The sequence below is a fragment of the Pelodiscus sinensis genome, chromosome 13, assembly GCF_052426305.1.
Source record: "Pelodiscus sinensis isolate ZL-2025 chromosome 13, ASM5242630v1, whole genome shotgun sequence".
Classification (NCBI taxonomy): Eukaryota; Metazoa; Chordata; order Testudines; family Trionychidae; genus Pelodiscus; species Pelodiscus sinensis.
The window spans coordinates 8,472,006-8,497,415 of record NC_143064.1 but is presented as its reverse complement, the minus strand read 5'-3'; the positions used below and the strand labels follow the sequence as shown (position 1 = coordinate 8,497,415).

At 40.7% G+C, this 25,410-nt stretch overlaps 1 protein-coding gene across 4 annotated transcripts in view; it reads left to right on the top strand.

Moving 5' to 3' along the window:
• AFF2 (ALF transcription elongation factor 2) overlaps window positions 1-25,410 on the top strand; it is a 463,868-nt gene that overhangs the window by 124,935 nt on the left and 313,523 nt on the right. For all 4 annotated transcript variants that reach the window (XM_075941078.2, XM_075941079.2, XM_075941077.2 and 1 more), the window contains one exon: window positions 8,698-9,588. In XM_075941078.2, coding sequence (XP_075797193.2) covers window positions 8,698-9,588 — 891 coding nt within the window. The remainder of the gene's footprint in view (window positions 1-8,697; window positions 9,589-25,410) is intronic.

The following is a 25,410-nucleotide window of genomic DNA, read 5'->3' as shown; positions in this document are numbered from 1 at the left end:
AGCTTTGCTGCCTGAGAATTTCATCACCAGGGGATGTCCCCCTTGATTATTTCTGCTGCTTTGATTTTCAGCCAGGCATTCCCTGATGGATTCATCAGAATGTAAATGTACATGTCACTTTCTCTTCCCAATCACCGACATCCATTGAAAGGACACCCCTTTAGCATTCCATTTTACATTGTTAGCAGCTGAAGGGAGGATGAATGCTCTTGGCAAGTCATCAGTAAGACCATTATAAAGTGGGGTTCATAATTATAGGTTGGGAGACTGTTCCGATCAATTGGGGAAACTATTTTGCTGGTTAAAATCTAATCTGGCAAAAGTACAATGTGATATTTTGTATTGGTCCACCCCCTTTCTCATACGGCATTGTCATGTCCTGTACACACAATCCCAATGGCTTCTGAGTGACTCCTTGCAAAGTAAGTCCCCAAACCTGCAGCCATTCGGGCACATTCGTAATTCTAAGAAAGTGAATAGGTTGCTTGATTTCAGTGAGGCTACGCGTGGGAGAAGAGTGGCGCTTGTATGCATGTGTTTGCAAGAACTATGGATCCACTCACTGTCTGTCAGAGTAGCAGAAACGAATCCATTGTCGTTCCTTTGAAACTATATCGACTACTGAAACCTGAAATCCCGAAGATTGAAATAGGAATAAAAAGCGGCTATATCACAAAGTGGTTCTATGTGCTAGGGATGTAAATGAGTAGTTGAGTATATGATTAACCGATAAGTCTGGGCTTATCGGTTAATTTTCTCGACTACTCGCATTTCCCACCCCCCCACCATATCAGAGGTAGCAAGTGGGGGAAGCAGGAGCTGGTGCTGGGGGGAGCCAGCTTAAAAGCTGGTTTCCCCTAGTGATGGCTCCTCAGTGCGTCCTGCCCCCTTCTTTCCCCCCTCCCCTGTGCTGCTGTCTCTATCAGAAGCATCGGCACAGAGGGTGGGGACAGGGGAGGCTGCTGCGAAGCAGCCTCTTCCCACAGGACCCCTCATGGACAGTGGCTGCTGCTGAACCAACCTCTGTCCATGGTGAGCCAACGCTCAGCGCGGACAGAGGCCACTCCGTGGGAGGCAGAGCAGCCTCTGTCTACGGAGAGCTCAGACCCCCTGCGGGGCCTGCTGCCACCCTGCACTGCTGCCTCTGTAGCAGGCAATTGGTCTACATGGGGAGCTGGTTTTTTCAACTGGCTCCCCTCGCAGACCAGCTCCCACCTGGCACCCTGCGCTGCTGCCTCTGATACAGAGGCAGCAGTGCAGGTGGTAGAGGACTCTGGCTGCTGCTCCCGCTCCTGGGGACTATGGAATAGTCGAGTAACTGACAGGAATTAATGCGATTACTTGACTATTCAATTAACCGATATCTAACAACCCTACTACGTACTTTTGATTTGCAGCAGCTAGTTAATCTTTTCCTTTTGTATTTCATAACTCTTGGTTTATTGAAGATGAATTCGATGTTTAATAGCTATTCCAGAAATGGGACGTGGATTACAAAGATCTGACATGAATGTCTCACATTTTTTTTAAAAAGTCACCACAGAGTTCTAAGGTGGGTTGAATGTACAATGGCTCATTTTAATAGAAGTGCTCAAAATGTTTCCAATGACCTTGGTGGATCATTTCTAACTACTCCCAAAATATGCACAGATTATGTTCATGAGAGATAACAAAGATGGCCCCAATACTGCCAATTAAACATGTGCTTAATTTGTTTCTATTCTTCTCCTTAAAGTTTAGCATATGCATACAAATTTGTAGAATGTAGGCCTCTCTATATAAAATGTTCTGCTCATGAGTGGAAAAGCCAAGTGTTGTGACATTAATCTACCAAGAACATACAAGTGTGTGGGGAACGTTTTCCCAAAATATAACAATGTGATTCAGTGCTTTTTCAGCCTCAATTATTTGTGTGTAGACATTATTGATATATTACATCATTTAATTGAAGAAGGAACAGCACATTTCACAGCATTTGATATAACGAAGCAAAGCAAAAAAGGCTTTACAGCGTCATAGAGCTTAAGGTCAGACGGGCCCACCAGTGGCCAGCCATACCATTCTCAAGCTCATCTGGAGATTCAGTGTCACAGTTACTCCTCTTGGAAACGTTTTTAGACTTGGTCGTTTGCTCCCACTGAATTAACTACGCTTTAAAGATTGATAAGGCGACACAGTATTGGAGTGTATCGGATTAAATAGAAGCCTAATGAAAAATCAGACAACATATTGATGGCTCTTTGAAATAATTTCCAAATGTAAAGAAATAACTCCAGATTTTAAATAAAGTTTTATGGAAGAGTGTATGTAAGAGATTGAAGCTTTATGAAAATGCTTACCGACCTCATATAATTTGTGGGAGCAGTTTTTCACTGAGGCTGTATTGTATGTTTAATTTAAATAACACTTTCTATCAAATAACAGGGTCCTATAAACACTGATTTCTTCAGCAATGAGAGTGTTTTTGAATGAGTGATCTGAAAATATATTCTCATTATTATTGAGATTTAATTTTTGGGTTTTTTTTGTTTTTTTTCTCCCCGTTCATTTTGAAGCATTGCATTGGGTGGACAGTTTACCCAAGATTAACTGAGCAAACAAAATAAGACAGAATTTTCTTTCATGAGAATTAAAATTACATCAAAACCATTCTTAATATATACTATTCCCTCAGAAATATATGTTTTACATTTATAAATGTGTCTATTCATTTTATGTCCACTTGATCAGATTAGGACAACTGACTACACAGTATCTGCATTTGAAAATCTATGCGTTTTCTATAATAGTCCATACAAATAAATATACTACTTTTAAAAATACCTATCATCACCTGTTTTACAAGGTGAACTCTTGAAAATACTGTCCTTTATAATTATACTTTCTTAGAACAGCATAGAAATCAGTGTAAAAATAGGTGTAAATAAATTGATAGAAATACACAAAAATAATAGTTTTAATCTGTTTTAAATATAGAGAAGCAAGGAAAATTAAGGCAGTATATGTGATATATGTTATTAATATTAATTTTATATATAATATACTTCACCCATTTTGTCTTGATTTTTACATGAGGAGGAATTAAAATCAAAGAGGTACCCTGATATTTTCTTGGTAGGATTGTGTTAGTAAGGGCCCAATCCAGGTTCGGTTAATGAGAGTGGAAATTTAACTGATGGCAAATGGGTGGGGAGTAAATCTGGCTTTAAAGACAAAGGATGGTGATGGTACAAAGGAAGTGCAGAAAGTGAACTCTGAGCCTAAATCATGCTTATGACAGGGTAGTGTAAATTGGCATTTAAAGTGAGTATAAATGTACCTTATGTCCCCTTTAAAGCCTGTTTACACTGCCAGGTGCAATGAATGATTGGTGTGAATGATAATTAGCCCTGTGTGTGTGTGCAAAAAGAATAGTTCAATGTTCACCCACTTGGTCTGTTTTGGTAGTTAGCAATGACAGTAGTATCAAAAGAGGATATTTGGACTTACTTTCCAATATTTTGACATACTGGAATCTGTATTTGATGGTACTATGTACGTTTATTGTGATTGCACAGGAAGCAAGGGGGATTTGGGAGTAGATTTGTTTCTTTTCCAGTCAGACCAAAATGTGATTTCAGTGGCAGTGATGCAAATGTGAAGTAATTCAATCTGGAGTTACTCCAAATTTACTCTGAGATCAGAATGCGGTCCAGTCTCCTGTATCAATAAGCAAAATTGGAAGTGACATTTGTCGAACGTAAATAAAGCTGGGCAGCAAGAAGAAGGTAGACCCTCAACTGCGGCTATGTCTACACTGCAGGCTTGTTGCACAAGAACCTTTTGCAGAAGAGATCTTCCTCAAAAAGTTCTTGCGCAAGAGCGCTTCCACACTACCATGTGCTTTTGCGCAAGAGATGTGTTTTGCGCAAGAGATGTGTTTTGCGCAAGAGAGCATCCACACTGCCACGGATGCTCTTGCTCAAGAAAGCTCTGATTGCCATTCACAGAATAGCCATCAGAGCACCTGTGCTTTTTCCGATAGGGTTTTCTTGCACAAGAAACCCTTATTGTCCATTCACACATGCCTTTTTTGCGCAAGAGCTCTTGGGCAAAAAGGGTTATTACTTGTAGAAAGAGGAATAACTCTTACGAAAAAAGCCCTCTCTTCTGATGATCTACTGTACTTTTTTTGCGCGAAAACGCGCTTGTAGTGTGGATGCTCCGGATGTTTTTGTGCAAAACCGGCTATATTTGTGCAAAAACTCTGCAGTGTAGACGTAGCCTAGGGTTGCAGAGGAAGGGGAAAGAGAAGGTATCTGTCAAGGGCAAGTGGAGTGACCTACCAAGCACAGGGTCAGAGCCTCAATTAGCAAAGTCAACACAGTTAATGGAGCTAGGCTGATTTACATCAGTTATAGATCTGGATCATGAATTTCCAAAGGACCATGAGGGGAAGTGGAGGTAAGGAGACGAGCACTTAAAATATAGAAAACATCTCCCTCCATTGCTCTCCATTTCAGTGGTTCCTTGTTGTAGGACGTACTCTCCCTTCCCCCCCCCCCCACCCCCAATCACTGCAGCATTAAAACCAAAATGGGGAGATATGGATGGGGCTACTATCAGTGCTTCTTTGTATGAAGACGAGAAAACAGATAAATAGCCAACATCTGGGAGATATTTGCAGCTCTTCTGCAGTTTAGAATGTTAAAAATATTCCAGAGAGGCCACATCAGAGAGGTAATACCTTGAACTGACCAACTTCTGTTGGTGAAGGAGCTACGTTTTTGAGCTCCACAGAATTTTCTTCAGTCCTGGCTTAAAATATCCTGAAGGTGAGCTCTGTGAAGCTCAAAACTTGTCTCATTCACCAGTAGAAGGGATCAGAGGGGTAGCCATGTTAGTCTGAATCTGCAAAAGCGACAAGGAGTCCTGTGGCACCTTATAGACTAACAGATGTATTGAAGCATAAGCTTCATGGGCACAGACCCACTTCTTTGCCCACGAAAAATGGGTCTTTGCCCATGGAAGCTTATGCTCCAAGACATCTGTTAGTGTATGAGGTGCCACAGGACTCCTTGTCGCTTCACCAGTAGAAGTTGGTCTTGCCCTGAGACCAACAACACAGCAAACAAAAATAGTCCAGAGAGTGTGGATTAGTAGGCAAAAATGCAACATAAATATAGTTTAACATTATAGAGTATCTCTCTGTTGTTAATTGTACTGTATGCTTATAGAGTGTCTAACTAATCACCTGCCTCTTTATTGTGTCTCTTACCTACTTTTCAGAGGACCATATGTGTGTGTGTGTGTGTGTGTGTGTGTGTGTGTGTGTGTGTGTGTGTGTGTGTGTGTAATTTTTAGTATGTGTATAAGAGGTTCTCTTTATGTTCCAGTCTCACGCAGAAAGAAGCACTTTAAAAAATATTGTGCTGTCTACCACAGTTTTGGGCAGCATGAACAAAGAGGTATGAGCAGTACCTATTGCCTGTTATGGATCATGTGAGCTTGCTAGAGGTCTCCCTTTCAAACACTGGTACTGTTTAATTTGTCAGAGCTGACCAGATCCCAGCCTGAGGTCTCATGTCTGCAGATGCTTAAATCAGCAGTGCAGGAATTTTCCTGGCAGAGGTTGCAGTTTTACTAGTGACACCCTTTAATGTTTTGCATTAATAAATAGGTTGGGGTATAATTGGTATTTCATAGATGAACTCCCTGATGAGTAGTTTTTTGGAGGATTTGCCTTGGAATTTGCTTTTCCATGAATCTTTGGAGACTATTAAATCTTTTTAAGATATATCCCTTTCACTATATTCAAGAATAGCATAAAATATCTCACCTTCTAGTCCATAGAGGTTATGCTGAAAGGCATTAGAAAATGGATGAATTATAAAGCCTCAAGATTTCACAAAAATTGTCACAAAAACATATTAATTGGGCCTATATGTCTGAATGCATTAGTTGTGCTCTTTGTAGACCCATAATGCAATAGCTAGTGAGCAAATTAGCCTTTGAATAGATTTCTATTTCTTATTTTTTTTTTAAAGGCAAACATGGCAATGTGTGCATTTCCTGTATTAATGAGAGGATGGATTATCAAGAGGAAGGAGTTAAAAAACTGTCACCAACCTGAAAGTGACATATAATGGCCAGAAATAGTTCATTTCAATTCTGTAGTGCTTGTGGCAAGACTTGCCCGAAATCCCCTGCTTTTCAATAAGAATGCTAAATGTGTTGAGCAAGAAAATAAAAATATTACTGATCTACGTCAAGACTTAAATCTAGCTTCTGCCCTGAATTGCACACAGTGCCCTTCCTTGACTTCAATGAGGTCACACAATGAGGAGAATTCAGGTTTTGCATTTTCTATTTGTGTTTAACTGTATTTCAAGCTACAGCTCTCTTCATTTGCAAAGATATTTATGATCTGAGGGCCTGATTCAAAGCCCATTGAAGCTATCGATATTCCTTCCACTGGCTTCAGTAAGCAGGGCCTGGGAGAGTTTTAAAATAGGCTCATGAGGTTTAAATTAATTATCTTTCTGCTTTTCAGAAAAGCTTTTTTTATTAATACTCCCAGAAAATGACTACAAACAATGATACCTCACATTTATGAACTGCCTTTCATCCCATAGGACATGAACATTTTGCATAAAACAGAGAGCTAGTGTTAAGTAAAATGACATTGAGCATTAGGTGGCATGTTTAAAAAAAAACCCCAAGAGCCAGATACCTCTAACAGTAAAAATGATTGAAAATCCAGCCTTAAAATTAAAATATTGAGTCTCTCCGTAAAGGCTTAGAGAAGAAGCTCTTTTATGTGCTGCGGTGATATTAAAATGTTACAGGGCAATACTGTGTTCCTGGTACTCTTTTTACTTTTCTCCTTTACTTTATAAACAGTCAGTTCAATGTAAATTGAAAATGTAACCAAACCATGGATGAAAGTGAGTGGTTCTGAATGATCTAGATACTCAGCGATCACGTGGGCTGTGTCTTAAAGAGTTAAAAAGTTTGGTATGGAAGGAGGAAACAGAACAAGTATGTAAGTGTTTAAGGCTTGCATCATAATTCCTGCTGTGCCCTTAAGCACAATGGAATCTCCTTGTTTTAATTTGGGGGGTTGAACAGAGAATCTGGTTTTGGCTGCTGCCCAAATGGCACATTGTGCAACTCATTTGAAGGAAACTGCTCATATACAAAGAGGTTATTCTTGGCTTAGCTTGAATATAATTTTTGCCACCAAAATGACCAATCGAGGGACTTCTAGTGAATAAAAGTGATTCCTAGTCTTGTGCAACTGTAACTATAAACTGTAGCTATTAACCGGTTAGAAGCACTTACACAGATGAGAACACTGAACAGTTCACTTTTAAATTGCTGCCTCAGTGCAGTGGAAATATACAGTACAATCCTTGCGAGTGAGCCAAAGAAAATCAGCATTTATTATCATTTTCCCCAGTGTTTTATGTTAGAAGTACCAAGCAAAAAAAATCGTTTTGCAATATTTCTCTCATCTATGGACTAGTTGAACATTGACAATTTAAGCAGGAAAAGGAATCCATGCTTAAATGTTCTGTCTTTTGCTCAACATTTGGGAGGAAAGGAGGACTTAACTTGAAGTATGAACACTCTTTGAGAGGAATTATATGGAGTATTAAGACCCTACCTCTCATATACTGTAGCTTCAAATCTTCTTCCAGATTGCAGAAGTTTAGGATATACATGGACATGAACTATAGTTGTGAAAACAGTGATTCTTACCTCTTGACTAACAAGTGTGTATGGGAATGGGCTGTTGTAATGCAGAGCTGATTATTTCAGCAGAACTTAAAGGGTTATATGAGGATTGTGTTTGTTCGCTATATGTTGAATGACTTTTTCAAAAGCAAAAAGCAAAATGAAATTAGCAGAATATCAATTATAAACTTTGAGCTCGCTTACCCATAGAGTAAAAAGCACTTCAGAAGGAAAAAGAATAGCTGTAAAATGTAAGAGGAATCAGATGAACTTATTTAATAAGTGCTGCGATTTAAAGAAAACCAGTGTGAGTGACCAAGTTGCAAACACACCACACCCTTAACCAACAGAGGCATCCTGGTGCTTTAGAATATAAAAACCAGAACATCACTTATAGTAAGCAGTTAATTCACCCATTGAAATATGTTTTCTATATCTCAAATATTAGGTACATTGGGCCAAACTGAGCCCTCTGTAAGGGAATCACTGAAGTTACACATGGAATGAATTTAGCTCATTATATTTATTGTAGTTTTAATCTGGTTTACAGCAATAGCATATTTAAATAAAATGCTTGATTTTAATTCAAATTCTTAATAACCAGCAATTGGGCATTCACATTTTGTGGAACATAAATTGTATAAGTCCAATTTATCTGACATAAAACAAGACTATGTTGCTCATAACATCCATAACTGATGTAATTTAAATATTTTTCTGAGAACTTATTTAAGAAAAAAGGAAGCAGTATACAAATGTTACTCATGCATGCCTGTTCCAAAGGTCCTTTGAACACAGTTATTGATGAGTTTTCCTTCCATAACATATGCAAAATGTAATTGAAATTAAATTAAATGTCAGCATGACACCATTAAGTAGCTAACATTTGCCACCGTCTTCTAAGACAACCATTCCAAACAGTAACTCAACAACCAGGAATTTACTCAATCTTTTTCCTATGTCTTTTTGGTATTTTAGACAAATAAAGGTGATGCCCTTGCTAACCGTGTCCAGAACACGTTGGGAAACTATGATGAAATGAAGGACTTGTTAACCAACCATTCCAACCAGAGCCACCTTGTAGGAATCCCAAAGAATTCTGTACCACAGACTCCCATTGACAAAAATGAGCAGAGCTTTTTTCCAGAACAGAGAAACAGGATGATCCCGTCTCACCAGATCAGTGGCCACTCGTCAACGTCAATGCCCCCACCTTCTTCACTGTCATCAAATTCTGCTTTGCTACATAGTCACCAGAGCAGCAGGAAATCCAGAACAGACTGGTCACGTAGTGGTCACAACTCGAACGGTGCACAGTCAAGCCAATCTGGTGGTCAACAGAGTAGGACAAAGCATAGCTCTTCACATGACCAGCCACAGGGCAGATACGAAGATCTCTATGGCTGTCAGAGTGACCAACATAAAAATGGAGGAGCAGAGGAAGCAAACCCTGCTGCATCATCTTCACATTCACGGAGACATAATCATTCCAAAGCAACAACTGGAGAACATTCTTATAAAGAAAACAGTCATTCAAAGTCACCTGTAGAACTTGAGTTTGTAGGGCATGGTTCTGGATCTCCACTTCCTTCCACATCTTTGTTATCTGCAAACAATGGTCTCTCAACCCAGAGTTTTCCACCTGGACTGCACTGTAAAACTAGTATGGTCCAGCAAAAGCCTACAGCTTATGTAAGGCCTATGGATGGTCAGGACCAAGTACCTAATGACTCACCTGAACTGAAACCTCCAATAGAAATTGAGAGTGGATATGGAAATCAAACATTCGGAACACTGTTGGAAGGAAAAGCTAATGCACCCAGTTCTAAGAATAAACTACCAAAGCTTACTATCCCTCAAGCTGGTGAGGTAAGTCATCTTCTTAGTCTACTTTTTTTTAGAATCTTAACGGGTCTCATCTGATGAGTATTTAACACAGTGTATATCCGTTTCTTTGAATATGAAGCTTCAGTTCCTGAAATGATGATTTGAATGACACCCCTTGCCTAGAAAATGCACAGTTACATTTTCTTTTGGTAAGGATTATCGTGACAACTCTAGTAAGTAGTAATACATTGAGTTTTAAAATAATATTATAGAACACTAACGTTGGTGGGCTACCCCTGGCAATACAGGCCGTCCTCGCTATAAGTCCAAAATACATTCCAAAAAACTTGGAGTTATAGCAAAACAACTTAAAGTGGGGGCTTTTTTTCCACCCAGCTGACTTCCATTTGCACAAATTGTGGTGTGTGGTTTTTTTTTTTTTTTTTTTTTGCGGGACTTAAGAGTGAGGAATGGGAGGACTGATAAGGCATCAATCCCTACAAGTGTCAACAATTTTAATGCGGAATGGATGTATCCCAGGGCGACTTACAGGGAATACCCTATAATGGGCCAAATTCTTGGATTGCCACAGAAATCTACTATTATCTGTTTTCAGCTGCATTGTTCACAGTTTTGCAGATTTATTTCAGAATTAATCTGTCGTACAGAATCCTGTTATGCACTCTGCCAAAGGAGAAAAACATCTAAAACAAACTTGGAAATGCCTTGACCCTTTTAATTCTACTGGTACAGATCTGTTAACAATAAGGGGTGCATTTTTGTTGCTCAATTCCAGTTGACTTTAATGGAATTTATGTGGTTTAAACGCTGAAAAAACACTTTTGAAAATGTATTCTAAGTCAAGCCTTCATGCATTTTTCAATAGCACTTAACATTGGGATTCAATGTCAGTTCCTGGCACCAAGAACTTAAATTGTTAAGTTTTGTGTTGTGGGTCTATTACAACAGTTCTGTGATTAAAGTTATAATTAGCTCTTATTTCTGGCCTGAACACTTAAAGTACAGCTGTAGTCCATTGATACTAACTGAAGCATTTGCACTGATATAATAAATTTCTTATTCAGAGATGCTCTAAAACGGTAACCATTGCAAGATAGGTTTGTAGTATATGTATGAACAAAATTCAAACTAGGCTTCATGGCTTCCTGTTCTCCCCAAGATTTCTTCCCTATTTGCTAATATTTTTATACCGGAAATAAAGAATGATACATTCTTAAGCCGCTTTATTGAAAAAGGTCAGCTTTTCCTATTGGAATAATTATTTTGAGCCAATAATTTGTTTGACTATTTAAAAACTTGATGTTATTTATTAACATTCCAGGCAGCAACAAAGACTGATGTGTTTTGCAGTAGAGTTTAGAATAATTTTTCTGGGAACTGCATCTGAAAACAGTAAAAAGGCCTATTTATATCAAGTGGAAGTTAAGGGTTGCTTGCAGATGGCGTTTTATTAGAAAATGTATTTGTTAATAAACATAGCTTTGTACAAGATTCCTTTACAGATGTTTCTGTTTATTTTTACCTTGAGTTAAGAAATCTGCTGATGTAGATAGCTTCATACTATATTGTAATTTGTCACTAGTGGTGTTTGGCAAGTAAATAATTGCATATAAAAGAAATAATGGTCGTGTGAAGGCAAATACATTTATTCATTTTGCTCTCTATTACAATAACAATGAGGCAATAAGCACACTTTGAAGTGCAGCGTTAATATGGAGGATCTCTCTGTAGTGGAACAGGAGGCTTACACCGTTGATTGGATTTTTTGCTAAGTTCAACCAAGAAGCCCTGTTTATGTCAATGGGAGTTTTGCCATTGATCTCAATGAAGGCAGGGTTTCCTTAGAATCTTTTGGTATAGTTTTAAATACAACTGATGTGAGCCATTTGTTTCTATTTATGGAATGGCTGGTGTCCCCCAGATGAAAAAAGTTATGTGGTGAATTTGTGGCTCTGGCTGCTTTGCTTTATAGCCTGTGTAGTGAACAGTCTGCATGTATAATTAGCTTCCTTTATTATGGGTAAATAATAAACGCAAGTCACTTCAGCAGTGAGTATAGATAATAATCTTAAAACAGTCTGTGTGTTATAAAAATGAACAATCAATTGCAGAGGGAGAGAAAGCATGAAGCTATGCTGCAGACAGGAATGACTTCCTGCTGCTATTTAGAATGTCCATCATGGGCCAAAGCCAACGGTCCTTACTTAGGCAACACGCCACTTGATTTAATGTTATTATGACTGTGTAAGGACTACTGGCTTTGCCATGTGTGTTTTTCCATTGATATGCACCCTGAATGGAATGCTCCCTGCCATTGGCAATAAAACTCTTTCTAATCCAAGGTTATAGATAACTGGTTTAGCTTAAGCTTAATCAGAACTGACAGAACACACCTGTGAAACTCATAACCTTTTTTTGTGTGGAATGACTGCAGAGAAGGGCTCTGTTATAATCTTTATACTATTGATGTGGAGGCTTACGATTATTTGGGGGTGCCTGTCAATTTATGAACCTTCCCTAGCCGCCGCCAGCAATTGTGATCAGCGTGAAATAATTTCATTTCTGCTCCATGAGGTCCCATGCTAATAGCTCTGTAGATGGTGATAATGGTGTTGACCCCCTGGGTAGGCAAATTGCCTTTTTGGGTGCTTGCTTCTGATGGTTATGCGGAGCCAATTTTTCAATGTTGCCCCAGCCTGTAAATCCATCCACCAACAGGGCATGACCAAGTTTTTGGGCGCTCAAGATTTTGCACGCCACACAACTTGGAGTTATACGAAGAAATGAATTTTGTGCAGCACATCGTGCTCATGGACCTCTGCATGACCAGGTTATGCAAATCTGTGCATGCAAATGAGAAGTTTTGGTCCTGCTGGATCGTTGCCCCAAAATGACTGGCCATGCATGGAGATTTAAAAGATGGACTGCGGCCACTATGAAAATATGGTCCCTGTTTATCATGACTTTAGATAGAATGTTTAGTGCCCTGGAGGCATTCTGCTGTGCTTGAGGAAGTGGACAATTTTATGGCCCTCAACTCTGTTACAATTAACAAGCATTTGTTCAGTCATTGTGAAGAGGAGAACCAGGCACACCATGTGTCTGCCATATCCGTTGGGGATTTATTTTGTGATTGCTGGTTCCTTTGGTCCTTTGCTTTTGCTCTTGGGTATACACATAGATAAGGTCATTTACATCACTTCACTCTAGTTATTATTTTCTGATTAAACTTAAAAAACTACAAATAATCTAGTAGCACTTTAAAGACTAACAAAATATGTAGATGGTATCATGAGCTTTCATGGGCACAGTCCACTTCTTCAGATGACCAGAGTAGAGTGTTGGGTGTCCAGAACTAAAATAAATAGGAGAGAAGGACGGCGGGAGGAAGGGGAAGGAAAAAATGGGAGGGAGGGGGAAGAGAAGAGGCAGAGGGAATAAAAATATCAAAGGGAAAGCCGAGTTGGAATGTAACAGGAAAAATAAATAGTCATAAGCACCCAAAGACTGGATAGTCAAAAGAAGCAGATAAGAACCATTAGTAGGCAATAGAAAAGAAGAGTACTAACACCAGATACTGATTGTTAAGGTCAACATTATTAAACATCAGTATGATGAATTCAAATCCTAATATAACTAACAGTGCTTAGTTTTGCCTGCCACACGCATTCAGTAGTCCTGAGTCAGGCACCATAAACTTTTAGGTTGTCTTAAAATTGCATGATTTTAAAACTAAATACAGTTAGGATTCTTTTTATTAGCCTTCAAAGTCTTTAGGATTCTTGTTTTCAAGCTTTGTTATGCAGCCACGAGGGCAAGGAATTTATTATTTTTAATGAAAGATTAGAGTCAAACTTTTTTCACATGACACCAGGTGCTTGGGCTTTAAGAGAACTAGTGAATCTGGGGCTTTAAAGAAACCACCAAATATTGCGAGACTTGTGACATCGAGTTGGCAACATGAGCACTGGAGTTAAAACAAGTTTCAAACACATCATCTTTTTCTCATTCTTTATATTGGTCTCTTTCTTCCATATCTATATGTATATATTAATTTTTGAGCTTGCATATAACATTTGGTAAATAGTAACAGGCCTTGGCTGAGAGAGAGCTTTTGTGCTGTATGCAGAATTCACCTATTTAAGTGGTATGATGGTGTGTGATTGCAACTTAACTCTCAATGGGAATTATGTAGCTAAATCCTATGCATTTCTTTGGAAAATGTAGGGGTTAGAAATCACTATAGCAGCTGATCCTCTCTCTGCTGTGTTAAAATCCAGAATCTTGATATACCTATGTATATTTAAACCTTTAGGAGTTAGATGCTTACAAATGATTTCAAATTGACTAACTCAGCATGAGAGAGCTGAAAGTAAGCCTGTACATTTCAGCTTGGGCTTGAACACAAATTACTGAGCACACTGACTAAATCAGGGATTTTTCGGGTCTGTGGGAACATCTGAGCGGTTTCCAGATAAGCTTGTGAACAATTATATTAGCATTATGAACTATGCATGGGTTTCCAATAAGTGTTTTGAGGCCAAGGAAATCTTGGATAATTAAGAAAATGTTTGACTCTCCATACAGTGTTCCTGAGAATCTCTGCATGGCTGACTACATATTTCTGCGAAATAAGGAATTTATACTGAGTTTCTCCCAAAAATGCAATGCTTTGAACACATCCACTGTCACCACCCATTGAGTAAGGAAAGATGGAGAACTTCTTTTTCCACATGACTTCTAGGAAAATATTTTGACGGGTTCATAATACAGGAAAGTGATAGGCTTTTGTTATGAGTGTTTCAAATCATCCTGTTATCGCTGGATGTATTGATTAGCTTAGTACTTTCTAAGCTAGCTATAAAAAAGAAGCTTTCTTTCTGCATTAAAGAGCAAGAAAAATTGACAGGTAGATAACCATATTGATTCAACCCAAATGGTAAACGCAAGAGTCTTTTTATCTATGACTTATAAAACTTTTTATGGGCACCCCAAGCCAGTTTAATATATTTTTTTAATTGAATGGAAGGCAAAAGCCTTAAGTTAACTAACTCCCCTTTCAAATACATTGAGCTTTGGTTGCCAAATACAGTGTATTACTATATATGTGGGCACGTTGCCTTTTCAAATGCAAGCTTCATTCTTCCTTCAAAATGTTAGGGGTTTAAGAATAATGGACTGAATCAAGCATTAAGCTGAAATCCCCTCACTTGGTTCATATTTCAAAAGTCTGAGGCCAAAACCAAACCAGAAGAGCAGTATTTCTTGCAGTATTATAGGTTACAGCCATGTGTTTTTCATTTGTAAATACTGTGAGAAGTAATGTTCTTGAGATATTTCTAAATGAGGAACATATGACGCCACTCGTCTGAAGACCTCTTATTGTGGTCTTTTCTTGCTTTGTTAAGCTACTGTCCTATTGCAGGGACTGTCATTAGCAGGGGTATTTTGGGGGGGTATGGATATGGGAGGGGAAAATAGCACAATGGGAAATACACAGATAATCACGAGGATTTTGAAATTGATCCTACACCATTATGGTCAGTGGGAGTTTTGCATTTGACTTCATTGGGTACAGAATCATAGAACACTAGAATTGGAAGGGACCTGGAGAGGTCATTGAGTTCAGTCCCCTGCCCTCACAGCAGGACCAAGCACCATCTAGATCATCCCTGATTGATATCTATCCAACCTGCTCTTGAATATATGCAGAGATGGAAATTCCACAACTTCTCTAGTCAATTTATTCCAGTGTTTAACCACCCTGACATTTAGGAAGTTTTTCCTAATGTCCAACCTAAACCTCCCTTGCTGCAGTTTAAGCCCATTGCTTCTTGTTCTATCCTCAGAGGCCAAAGAGAGTGTTTCCTTCCTCCTTGTGACACCCTTCTAGATACTTGAAAACGTCTATCATGTCCCCTCTCAGTCTTCTCCTTTCCAAACTAAACCAGCCCAATTCTCTCAGCCTTCCCTCATAGCTCATGTTCTCTAGACCAGTGTTTCTCAAACTGTGCTCCGCAGAGCCCTAGGTCTCCGCGAGACATCTCCAGTGGCTCCGCGAGATTGACAAACTGGAAATAATTATAGGTACAACACATACAATCAGTGGACCACTGGGGCGCCGCATAAATTTTTACGTATGTAAAGGGCTCCAGAGCCCAAAAAGTTTGAGAACCATTGCTCTATCTTTAATCATTCTTGTTGCTCTTCTCTGGACCTTCTCCACTTTCTTGAAATGTATGCCTAGAACTGGACACAATACTCCAATTGAGGCCTAATCAACGCAGAGTAGAGCAGAAGAATGACTTCTCGTGTCTTGCTCACAACACTTCTGTTAATGCATCCCAGAATCATGTTTGCTTTTTTTGCAATAGCATCACTGTTGACTCATATTAGCTTGTGGTCCACTATAACCCCTAGATCTCTTTCTGCAGTACTCCTTCCTAAACAGTCATTTCCCATTCTGTATACTTGAAACTGATTGTTCCTTCCTAAGTGGAGTATTTCGCATTTGTCCTTATTCAGCTTCATCCTATTTGCCTCAAACCATTTCTACAATTTGTCCAGATCATTTTGAATGTTGACCCTATCCTCCAAAGCACTTTACAACCCCTCTCAGCTTGGTATCATCTGCAAACTTAATCAGAATCAAGTCTGTAAAACAGAGACAGATGATCAGGTGGAAATGAAATAACTGACCCCCATATCCTGTATTTTTGGGAACTGTGTGGCTTTTCTCACACAGTGACATTTCCCCCCTGTACGTCTGACTTCTGGCTAGGAATGGAGGCAGAAATACCAGTGGACTGTAAGAATGTCTCTTCTTGAGCAACTTCAAGCACAAGAATCTCCAACCTTTTTAGGGGTGCCGATTACAAATTCCATGGCAGTTGTAAGCCATTAGTTGTGGGTCCAAATTCACTGTAGGAATTACAGTATTATTTCAGTTGCCTAGCCAAAGGAGGCAGAAAATGAAGTGACATCAGAAAACCTTGGAGGGAACAGTCCCTTGGATATTCACTGAATTTGTTTCTCCTTTTGTACCAATTGTGGGGCATTTAAGGAATAAGTTAATTATACCTACATTGCACCATCTTCTACAGGATGCATCACCTACACGTCCGCAGTCAGGAATACTAGGGTCTGGGCACGGCTCTGACCTTGACTTGCAGTGTAACCTTGAGCCAATCACTTTATTTTTCAGTGCTTGAGCATTGCCAGGCATTGGACAACTGGGATAATACTACGGATCCACCTTTGTGAGGTGTTTTTGGATGCCTGGCCGAAAGGTGCTGTACAATTGCAAAGTATTATGAAGAGAGGAGTGCCTCCATGAACCTACAGCTTACTTTCTGAGTCCACTCTACCGGGGTGGGCAATAAAATGGTAGCGGTGTGCTGGGGTTAGCCCCTGGCAGGCTGGGGTTACTAGATTTACCTGCACCTCTGCATTTCCCGCAGCTCCCATTGCCCAGGAATGGCAATCCGCAGCCAATGGGAGCTGCAATTATCCATACCTGCCGAGACACAGTGACAGATATAGTGGTAGAGGCCTACGAGGGGCTAATGCTGAAGAACCGGATCCAGCCTGCGGGCCGGTATTTGCCCACCCCTGCACTATACCATCACCCTTTTTTTAAACCGGACCATGCTAATTTAAAAAGGACATAATCAGGCCATATGGAAGTAGTTAATTGTTTGTGTGGAGTAATACTTTGCTCCCTGGATACTACTATTGTAGTCAAGGTGCTGACATAAAGTTGGAATGACCGGCTTTACAACACCTATTCTCCTGGCCCTCTGGCATAAAGGCCAAGTCACAGTAGGGTATCCAGCGGGGATGGGCTGGATTTGGGTGATCCGTCATTGACCAAGTGGTTCTTATGGAACCATTTCTATAATAGAGTTGAGATCATGGCACAAAAATGTGATTGCTCTGTTAAATGTGTCTTGCTACAAACAATACATCATATCTGTGAGCTCTGAAACCACGTCCGAGAAGCACAGCAGGTTTTAAACATGTTTAAATGTGAGTCGTTCAGATGTTTATATATTTAATAGTGCAGATATTAGGGATGCAAAAGCTCATTTAATTGGTCAACTGGTTAAAAGTTAAGTTTAACCGGTTAACTGATTAAACTGGACAGTTTGGGTGGAGGGCTGCTCCAGCCCCTACCGGTTAACCATTTTACATCCCTAACAACTATTTATGTTGGTCCAAATTCTCCACTCAAATGAACATCCCATGTTTCCCACTAAAGATATCAGGAGCTCTGTAAGCTATCTGATAGCTGCAATTTGGCCTTTTGTGGAATGGCATAATTGTAAATCTGTAAATTATACCATGTGCCTTGTTCAATGTTACTTTAGCTAATGCAAACCTTAGAAAATAACACAGAGATGGCTTGAAAAATCCTGCTGTACATATATCCTGGCCTTTCCATTCATTATTTTCAGAGATTGTATCCTTCTATTATGTTTCTTGCATTGTGGGAAAGCACAAGAAGCAGACTGTGGCTGCAGGTTGCAAATAGTTTGAGAACAAAACCGGCTCATGTTTTTTAATATTGGACAATGAGCATACACAGATTTTTGCATGAGTAATAACAACCATTGAGAGTCCATCGCTAGGGCGTGACCCCAGGACTTTGAGCACGAAAGGTCGGAACTTCTAGCACTGCAGGGAAAGAAATAACTCCCTGTAGTAGTCTCGCATCTTCTCTGAACCAGCTGCTAAAAGGTGATGCATAGAACACCAAGCATAGAACATTGAGATGCACATTGCTTACCTGGTGGATGTGTATAAACTGGGGCTTTGCACATGTTCGTACTTTTGGATGCATACATCAGGCATTTGGCATGCTTAGTTGGGAGGCATGCAAAATTTTAGACACTTCAAACCATGTGGGCCATACTGTATAATATAGCTTTAAAGTGTGAAAAGGAAAGGAGGTTCTTATATAAGTATTTCTAGCTTTATAGCCACGTTCACCCCACTATTAAGCTAGGTGTCTCTGATCCAAGTATGGAAAAGCACTTTAGGGGCTGCAGGTGAAACCATCATATGGGAATAATTAAGGGAAAGAAAGTTGAACATATAGTTTGGCAGCTATCCATGAACTGCAGATATAGGGTAAAGTTCTTTAGCTGGCAGGCTATTGCAAGTGTATTAGCAATAGTGGAAAAAAAATCTAATTTCTGCATTTTGGCTTGTGCAGTAAAGAAATTCCTCCCACATAAATATGTTCATTTTACCTTCTGGGAAGCAAAGAAAGGAAACTGTAGCTGCAGTCTGTTATTTAATCTTCCTGAAATTAGCATTTGGCGCTTAGGAAGATTGAAAGATTTAATGCCAATGCTGTCCTCAAAAGAAAAAAATGACACACCACATATGTTTTAGCACTGGTTAGACTGTTAAATGGAATTAATCAAAATCCATGTTAAAATATTTCCATGTGTTAATTAGCAACGGTTTGGAACATTAAAATACTTACTGGCTTGGGAATAAATTAGTGAAGAAATATCAGATTTAGATTGTAGGCTTTTAATTGCAACATGATATGTTGCAATACTGTGTGTTTTAGATAGGTAAATGTAAGTATGTGAAGCCCTATAAAATGTGCATTTTAAGACTGTAATAAAACAAGTCAAAGTAGTATACGATAGAGAGAATCATGCCATTTCCCATTTTCAAAACAATTAAACCACTCTCCTGTACTATAGAGCAAGAGTTAAAGGTTAAAAAATTGGGAGGTGGGGGGAGTTTTGTCTGAAGCCAAAAGGAAGTTTTAAAATGTCTCCTTTGAAAAGCAGGGTAATGCAATATCTAGCAGCTAGAAAAAACAGCTCTCCTGTTGTGAAGAGCCAAGATGCACTTTTGCCTTTTACATTCCCATCTGGTCGATGCAGTACTATGTGTGTCAGCTGCTCATGCTGAAGTTGGTGAGAACAGGAGGATAACCCAACTGAATTAATATGTAAATAGACTCAGATTAATATGCTTGTTTGTTCTTCTCAAATTGCATATGGAGGGGAGCTTTCTGTACAGGGGTTGTCGCCCCTCTTCTTCTATAAGGTGAGCTGTGATCAGCATGGCAAAACCCCCCAGCCTTTGCAACGGGCATGTCTACACTAGGAAACTCTTTTTAATTAACGAAATTTGACTTAACTCCCGATTTTACAGAATCAAAATAGCGTGTCCCTACACGAAGGGGAAGCCTCAAAATTAGTCTGAGGCAGGCTCCATTAATGTGGACACACTGCCTCAACTTAGAGCCCCATAAAGCACTGGGGAGTAATTAGTTCGAATGACTCCGGGGAGCAGTTATTTTGAAATAGAGGCACCAGAGCGTCCACACTCATGCCGTTTCAAAATAACTATTTCGAAATTAGCATTATTCCCCGAGCAAAGCAGGAGTACAAATTTCGAATTAAGCAGGGCTCGACAAATAATACAATCTATTCGCCTGTGGCGAGTAGATTGCAACCTGGAAGAGCCAGGTTCGGCCGATCTGTGCATGCGCAGAACAATCTGCGTATACGCAGATCGTCGGATGGCGGTTCGGCGAGCCCTGGAAATAAGCGCTCCCTTATTTCAAAATAACGGACTTGGACTTGGACACTCCGCTTATAAGGGACTTAAAGGGGTTATTTTGAAATAAAGCCCTGGTGTAGACTAGGGCAAAATGAGCTCTGCACGTATGCAGGAGCAGGCTGGGGTGGGAGCTGGATGGACGGAGGGAACTTGCCTCATGTCCCTTGCGGGGTCTGCACAAGAATTAATATATCCCAGATCGTGCTAGCTTTTGCACAGAGACGCTCTGCCCTTTTAAAGGGAGTCCCAGAGGCAGCTGCCTGTGCTGATTCCCTGGCTATGTCGTTCATCATTTCTGTGCTGCCTGTGAGCCACAGAAGGCATAGGACGGGTTGGTGCTGGCGGAACAATCCTTCCTCGTGGACGATCCCTGACATTTGTGGGATTTAAGGGTCAGTCCCTCCTGTTTCTTGGACGGTTGGAGGAAAGAGGTGGGTAATGTTTTCCATATGCACCCCCACAGTGGACGAACATGTTGAGTCTCATGAAGTTTTCACCACAAGCTGCCTCTCTTGTGGGTTTTGCGTGGGATGAGGAGGGGACGGTTCCTCCGGTGTCCTGAGAACAGGGTGTGGGGCTGGTGTTGATTTTAAATCTGCCTCTTTATTTTTTCATCTAAGTAGCTATCTGAAAAAGAATTGGGGGGAGGAGGAGGAATGAATGCAGATGTAATAACTTGCCAGACTAAGGGACTATTTTTTTCCCTTAGATTTGTAAACATCCCAGAGAGCCGAGAAGTCAGCAGTACTAAGTGTAAGCTTCAATCCCCATTAATATTGCCAGTCTAAACATATTTTAGCTAGAACAGTACATGCTGCTTTTCCTTACACGCTTCCTCAAAATAATTTCACATCGTTATGTCCCCCAGATGTGTAAGCTCATGGGGTTATATTTCATTGAACTGCAAGCTGTGACACTTAAATCCACACAGACAAGCAGGCAATTACTTCTGCTGTTTGTAAATTTACAGGCTCCCATTTACATTTGCCTGGATTTTAAATATAAATGGGGAGATGGCTGTTTTCCTAAATATGGAAATTAACTTTTGAAACACACACGCGGACACACACGCTTTAATACACACACATACACACACACTTTAATAAGCTTTAAAAAACGTTGGACCAGGAGCAATATGTGACCATCAGTCTCAGTCCGGTGAGGTACTGAACCCTCTCAAGTCCCATATCCCACCATAGAATGGGGCTCCAGTGAAACTATGTTGTTTGTCCTGGCTCATTACAGTTGAGAGTGGCCTATTCCAAACCCTTCTTGTCAGCTGTTTGTAGTTTTCTCAAAGAGTTTCTTTCTGGGGTGAAATTTCATATTGTAAGTGGTATTGCGAGAAAGGAGAGATTGTACCTCAAAGCACACCTATGCCCCTGAAAGTGTAACCTAGCGTGAGGTAAGGGGATTTTTTTCTTTGAAAAAATGATTCAAACAAGGCAACCATTTAATTTGCCAAATGAATAACTGAAAGACGCTGCTATAAGAACTGTGGCAGTTGGGCTGCTTGCATGGAAATTAGCTGTAGAATAAGTATGGTGATTGGCTGAGGTACCTCTGAGAGTGCAATGGTCTAGATCTCTTCGTGGCATAGATCTATAACGTACTGTAGCTGAAGGCCCATGCTGTCACATAGGTGCAATTTGTGGATGTCTGACCATTTAAAAATGGGACGGTGATAGACTACAGATCTGTGGTATTCGGAACAAAAAGAGCCCTCAGCCAGGCATGCAACTGTTTCACTTACGTCACACTGACTCAGAAGACATTCTGTGACACACAAAATGACATTCCTGGAAACTTCTTTAATAGCTAATGAGTCCAGAATGGCCCAATATAAACATTACAAGTGGACAAAGAGCTTCTCTTGCACACAGATCCGTTGCCCTCAATGAGATTCCACACCACAGTCTGCAAGTGAAATTGTTTGCAGGATTAGGATTTTGTTGACTGAATTTAGGGTACCCCCGAGCTCCTGCAGAAGTCAAGGCATCTCCCAGTGCCTTACATGTCCATAGTGTTTAGTGCTGAGTGTTTCCTGCCAATCATGAAGAAAATGTTTTTTTTTTTTTAAATTGTCAGGATGTAAATGTCTGTATTTGCTTGGGTTAGGATGAACATCTTTATCTGTTACTGAAAATTCATTTAGCGCTTTGACCTCCAAATTATTCTTAATGGAAAATTCTCCTTACATTTTTCTTAAGATGTTCTACAGGAGTCAGGCTAATGCACTTGCAAAAATGGCACTATGAAAGGATAGCCAGCAGGCATTGAACTGGCAGTAAATATTGGATGCAATTTTTTTCTGTCTACGAATTATTTATATTGATATTCCTAACCAGCAGAATAGTTATGTACTGCATGTGGAATAGCAGCAGAACTGCGTTTGTAGAATATCTACCTAAGAATATGAGAGAGTCTTTTCAAATCCCATTAAAGATGTACTTAAATATAACCGTTGTTACAATTTTTCCTCTCAGTGCAGTGATGAATTATTTTTTGCCTGTTTTCTAAAAAAAACCCCATGTTATCCAAAATACTGATAGAATAATGCACGTTTGGAAAAGAACAATACGTCCCTGTGGGTGAAGAAGTGATCTATAAAATACAGCCAGAATAGAACTGGGGTAGCTGTTTAAGGGCCAGATGGAACTCGCCCCCCATACCAACATTGATATTGCTACTCAACAGGCCCGCCAACAGATAGGGTGTCCGGGTGTCCGGTTTTGAACCAGATAGTCCAATATTTGAGCTTTCTGTTCGGGAAACAAATTGAGAAAATATAAACGAGAAAATAGAAATGTCCGGTATTTTCTAAATAAGATGCAATGTAGATTGTGATGTCATGTCAAGTGTGTCTGGTATTTTTGTTGAAACCATACCAATAACAACCCTACCAACAGAGGAGGAAGGGAGGCAGCAGTGGTGGTAGCCAGAGCTCCAGGCTTTGAGGTCTGGGCTGGAGTGCACACCATGCTCCAAGGAGTGCTAAGGGCTGGGAGAGAGGGCGCCATGCTGTGGGCAGCGTGAATAGCTAACTGCCCCGGGCCCTGCCCCATCCACCCAAGCCTCTGCCCCTTCTAGAAGCACAGAGCTAGCTCCCCATCCTTGCCCAGGGGCCTGCGCAGGCTGTCAGCGACCCTGCTCCTCAAGTAGTCTCTTGATTAAAAAAGAGGAATACAGAGGTTGTAAAATGAGGCTCTAAATGATCAGACTAGCAAGACGTATTTTGGACCAGAATCAGGAGTAATGCACAGAAGAAACAGACAATGCTAACTGTTAACACATTAGATAGAAAAAAATTATCATGTGCAAAAGCTGCTTTTTGAAATGCATCATGTTAAGATCTAACTGCATGTGGATGTCATCAAGAAAATAACTTGCTACAGTTTTGAATATATTTTGATGTACTGAATATATGGTAATATATTGGTGCTAGTGGTTTATTTTTTGCTTGGATTAATGTTCTACACACACAACACAATTTAAGCCCATAGTAGTAAATATGAGAAATCCAGTGAGGCAGCTTGTTGTCATAAGATTTCTATTCTAGGTTTTGTAGACCCTGGAGTTCCAGATCCAATGTAGACCTTGGACAAGCAACCAAGCTAATGGGTGTTGAGCCATGTTCAATCCCTTGAGGTTTCCCCATTGTTACTGAATTCTGACTATGCTGTGTGGGGGGACAGAATCTATAGGTCTGAGGCACCATTGAGCTATATACAATATAAATCATGGTTATTATTTATGATATACTATTATGCTGCATCTTCTTTCCAAGAAGCACACCCAGTGGATTTGTATCTGTTCCATCAGCAGCTATGCAAGAAGAGGGAATTCCTATGATTTTTTAAGTTGCTTAAGCAGTGCTTAAGCTTACTAGCCCTGTTGGTCCTTATTGATTATGAAACTTTTAAAATTTCCTACAGAAACGGGCATGCTTAGTTCCTGCCAGAAAGAAGGAAAAGCCCTTTTTGCCGGTGATATATTTCTGTCCATCCATGGCATGCCACATGCCCAACTATGTTACTCCATGTTATAGAGCGGGGTTCACCCAGCAAAGTGTGGAATGTCTCCACATGCACAGTGGTTGACTTACCCGGAGGGGCTAACGCCCCCAGTTATACCACAGTTACAGCAAGTGCAAATCTGCTTTGCAGAGGGAGCTGTGCCTGATGGCAGATGGAGAAACCCATAGGGTGCATGGGAGTGAGAGCCACAAGTTAGGGCATGAGGAAATTGTGGTGATTGCCTTCAGTTGAAGGAGCAAAAGGAGGCTAGATAAAGGTGATTCTGCCTCTGGGGCTGGCAAGGATGGGGCACTGGCCCAGCAGAGCATGAGGTGGGTGGGGATAAGGACAGGACAGAGGATTTTAGGTGGGGAGGGATAGCTGAGTGGCTTGAGCATGGGCCTACTGAGCCCAGGGTTGTGAGATCAATCCTTGAGGGGGGGCCATTTAGGGGTAAATCTGTCAGGGAGGGTACTTGGTCCTGCTGTGATGGCAGGGGACTGGACTCAGTGACCTCTCAAGGTCCCTTCCAGCTCTATGAGATAGTTATATATTCTATTATTATAATCTGGCAAATAGAGATATTGCCTATGCCACTGGTGCTCAAATGCCCCCTCCCCCTCCGACCAGAAATGGAACCCTCATGTGCCCCCCCCTCTTCCTGGCCATTTGGCTGTGCAGAGGATGAAGCAGAGAGGGAATCAGGACAGAGGTGGGTTTGGGGAGTGGAGTAGGGGGCAGAGCAGAGTTGTGACCGGAGCCAGGGCAGGACTTGAGCTGCATCTGGGGCATCTGGGGTCAGAGTGACGCTAGTGCTGGAGGTGGGCTGGGAGCAGATCAGAGTGGAGCGGCACTTCCTCCCAGCCCCCTGTAAGGGCTGCCTGGACCCTGCTGTGCCCCTCCCCCGCATGATTCCCTGTATTCACCTGGGGGGTGCACCCTAAAGTTTGGGGACCACTGGCCCATGGAAACTCCTGAGGAGGAACAAGACTGTCAGTTACATGAAAGAAGTGGGACTTGGACTGATTCATCATCCCTAATCCCACCAGAGAGAGGTAGCAGCAGCGTACCAGAGAGACCAAGACGCTCCAGCCATTCTCTTGGCCAATCTTTCTGTCCCCTCCCCCTCCCAGGATTGTTTGTACCTCGTAGGAAGGAAATGGCATTAATCAAATTCTCATGTTTCAACTGGACAGTAATTCATCCATAGATGTTGGATGTGACTTCGTCCTCT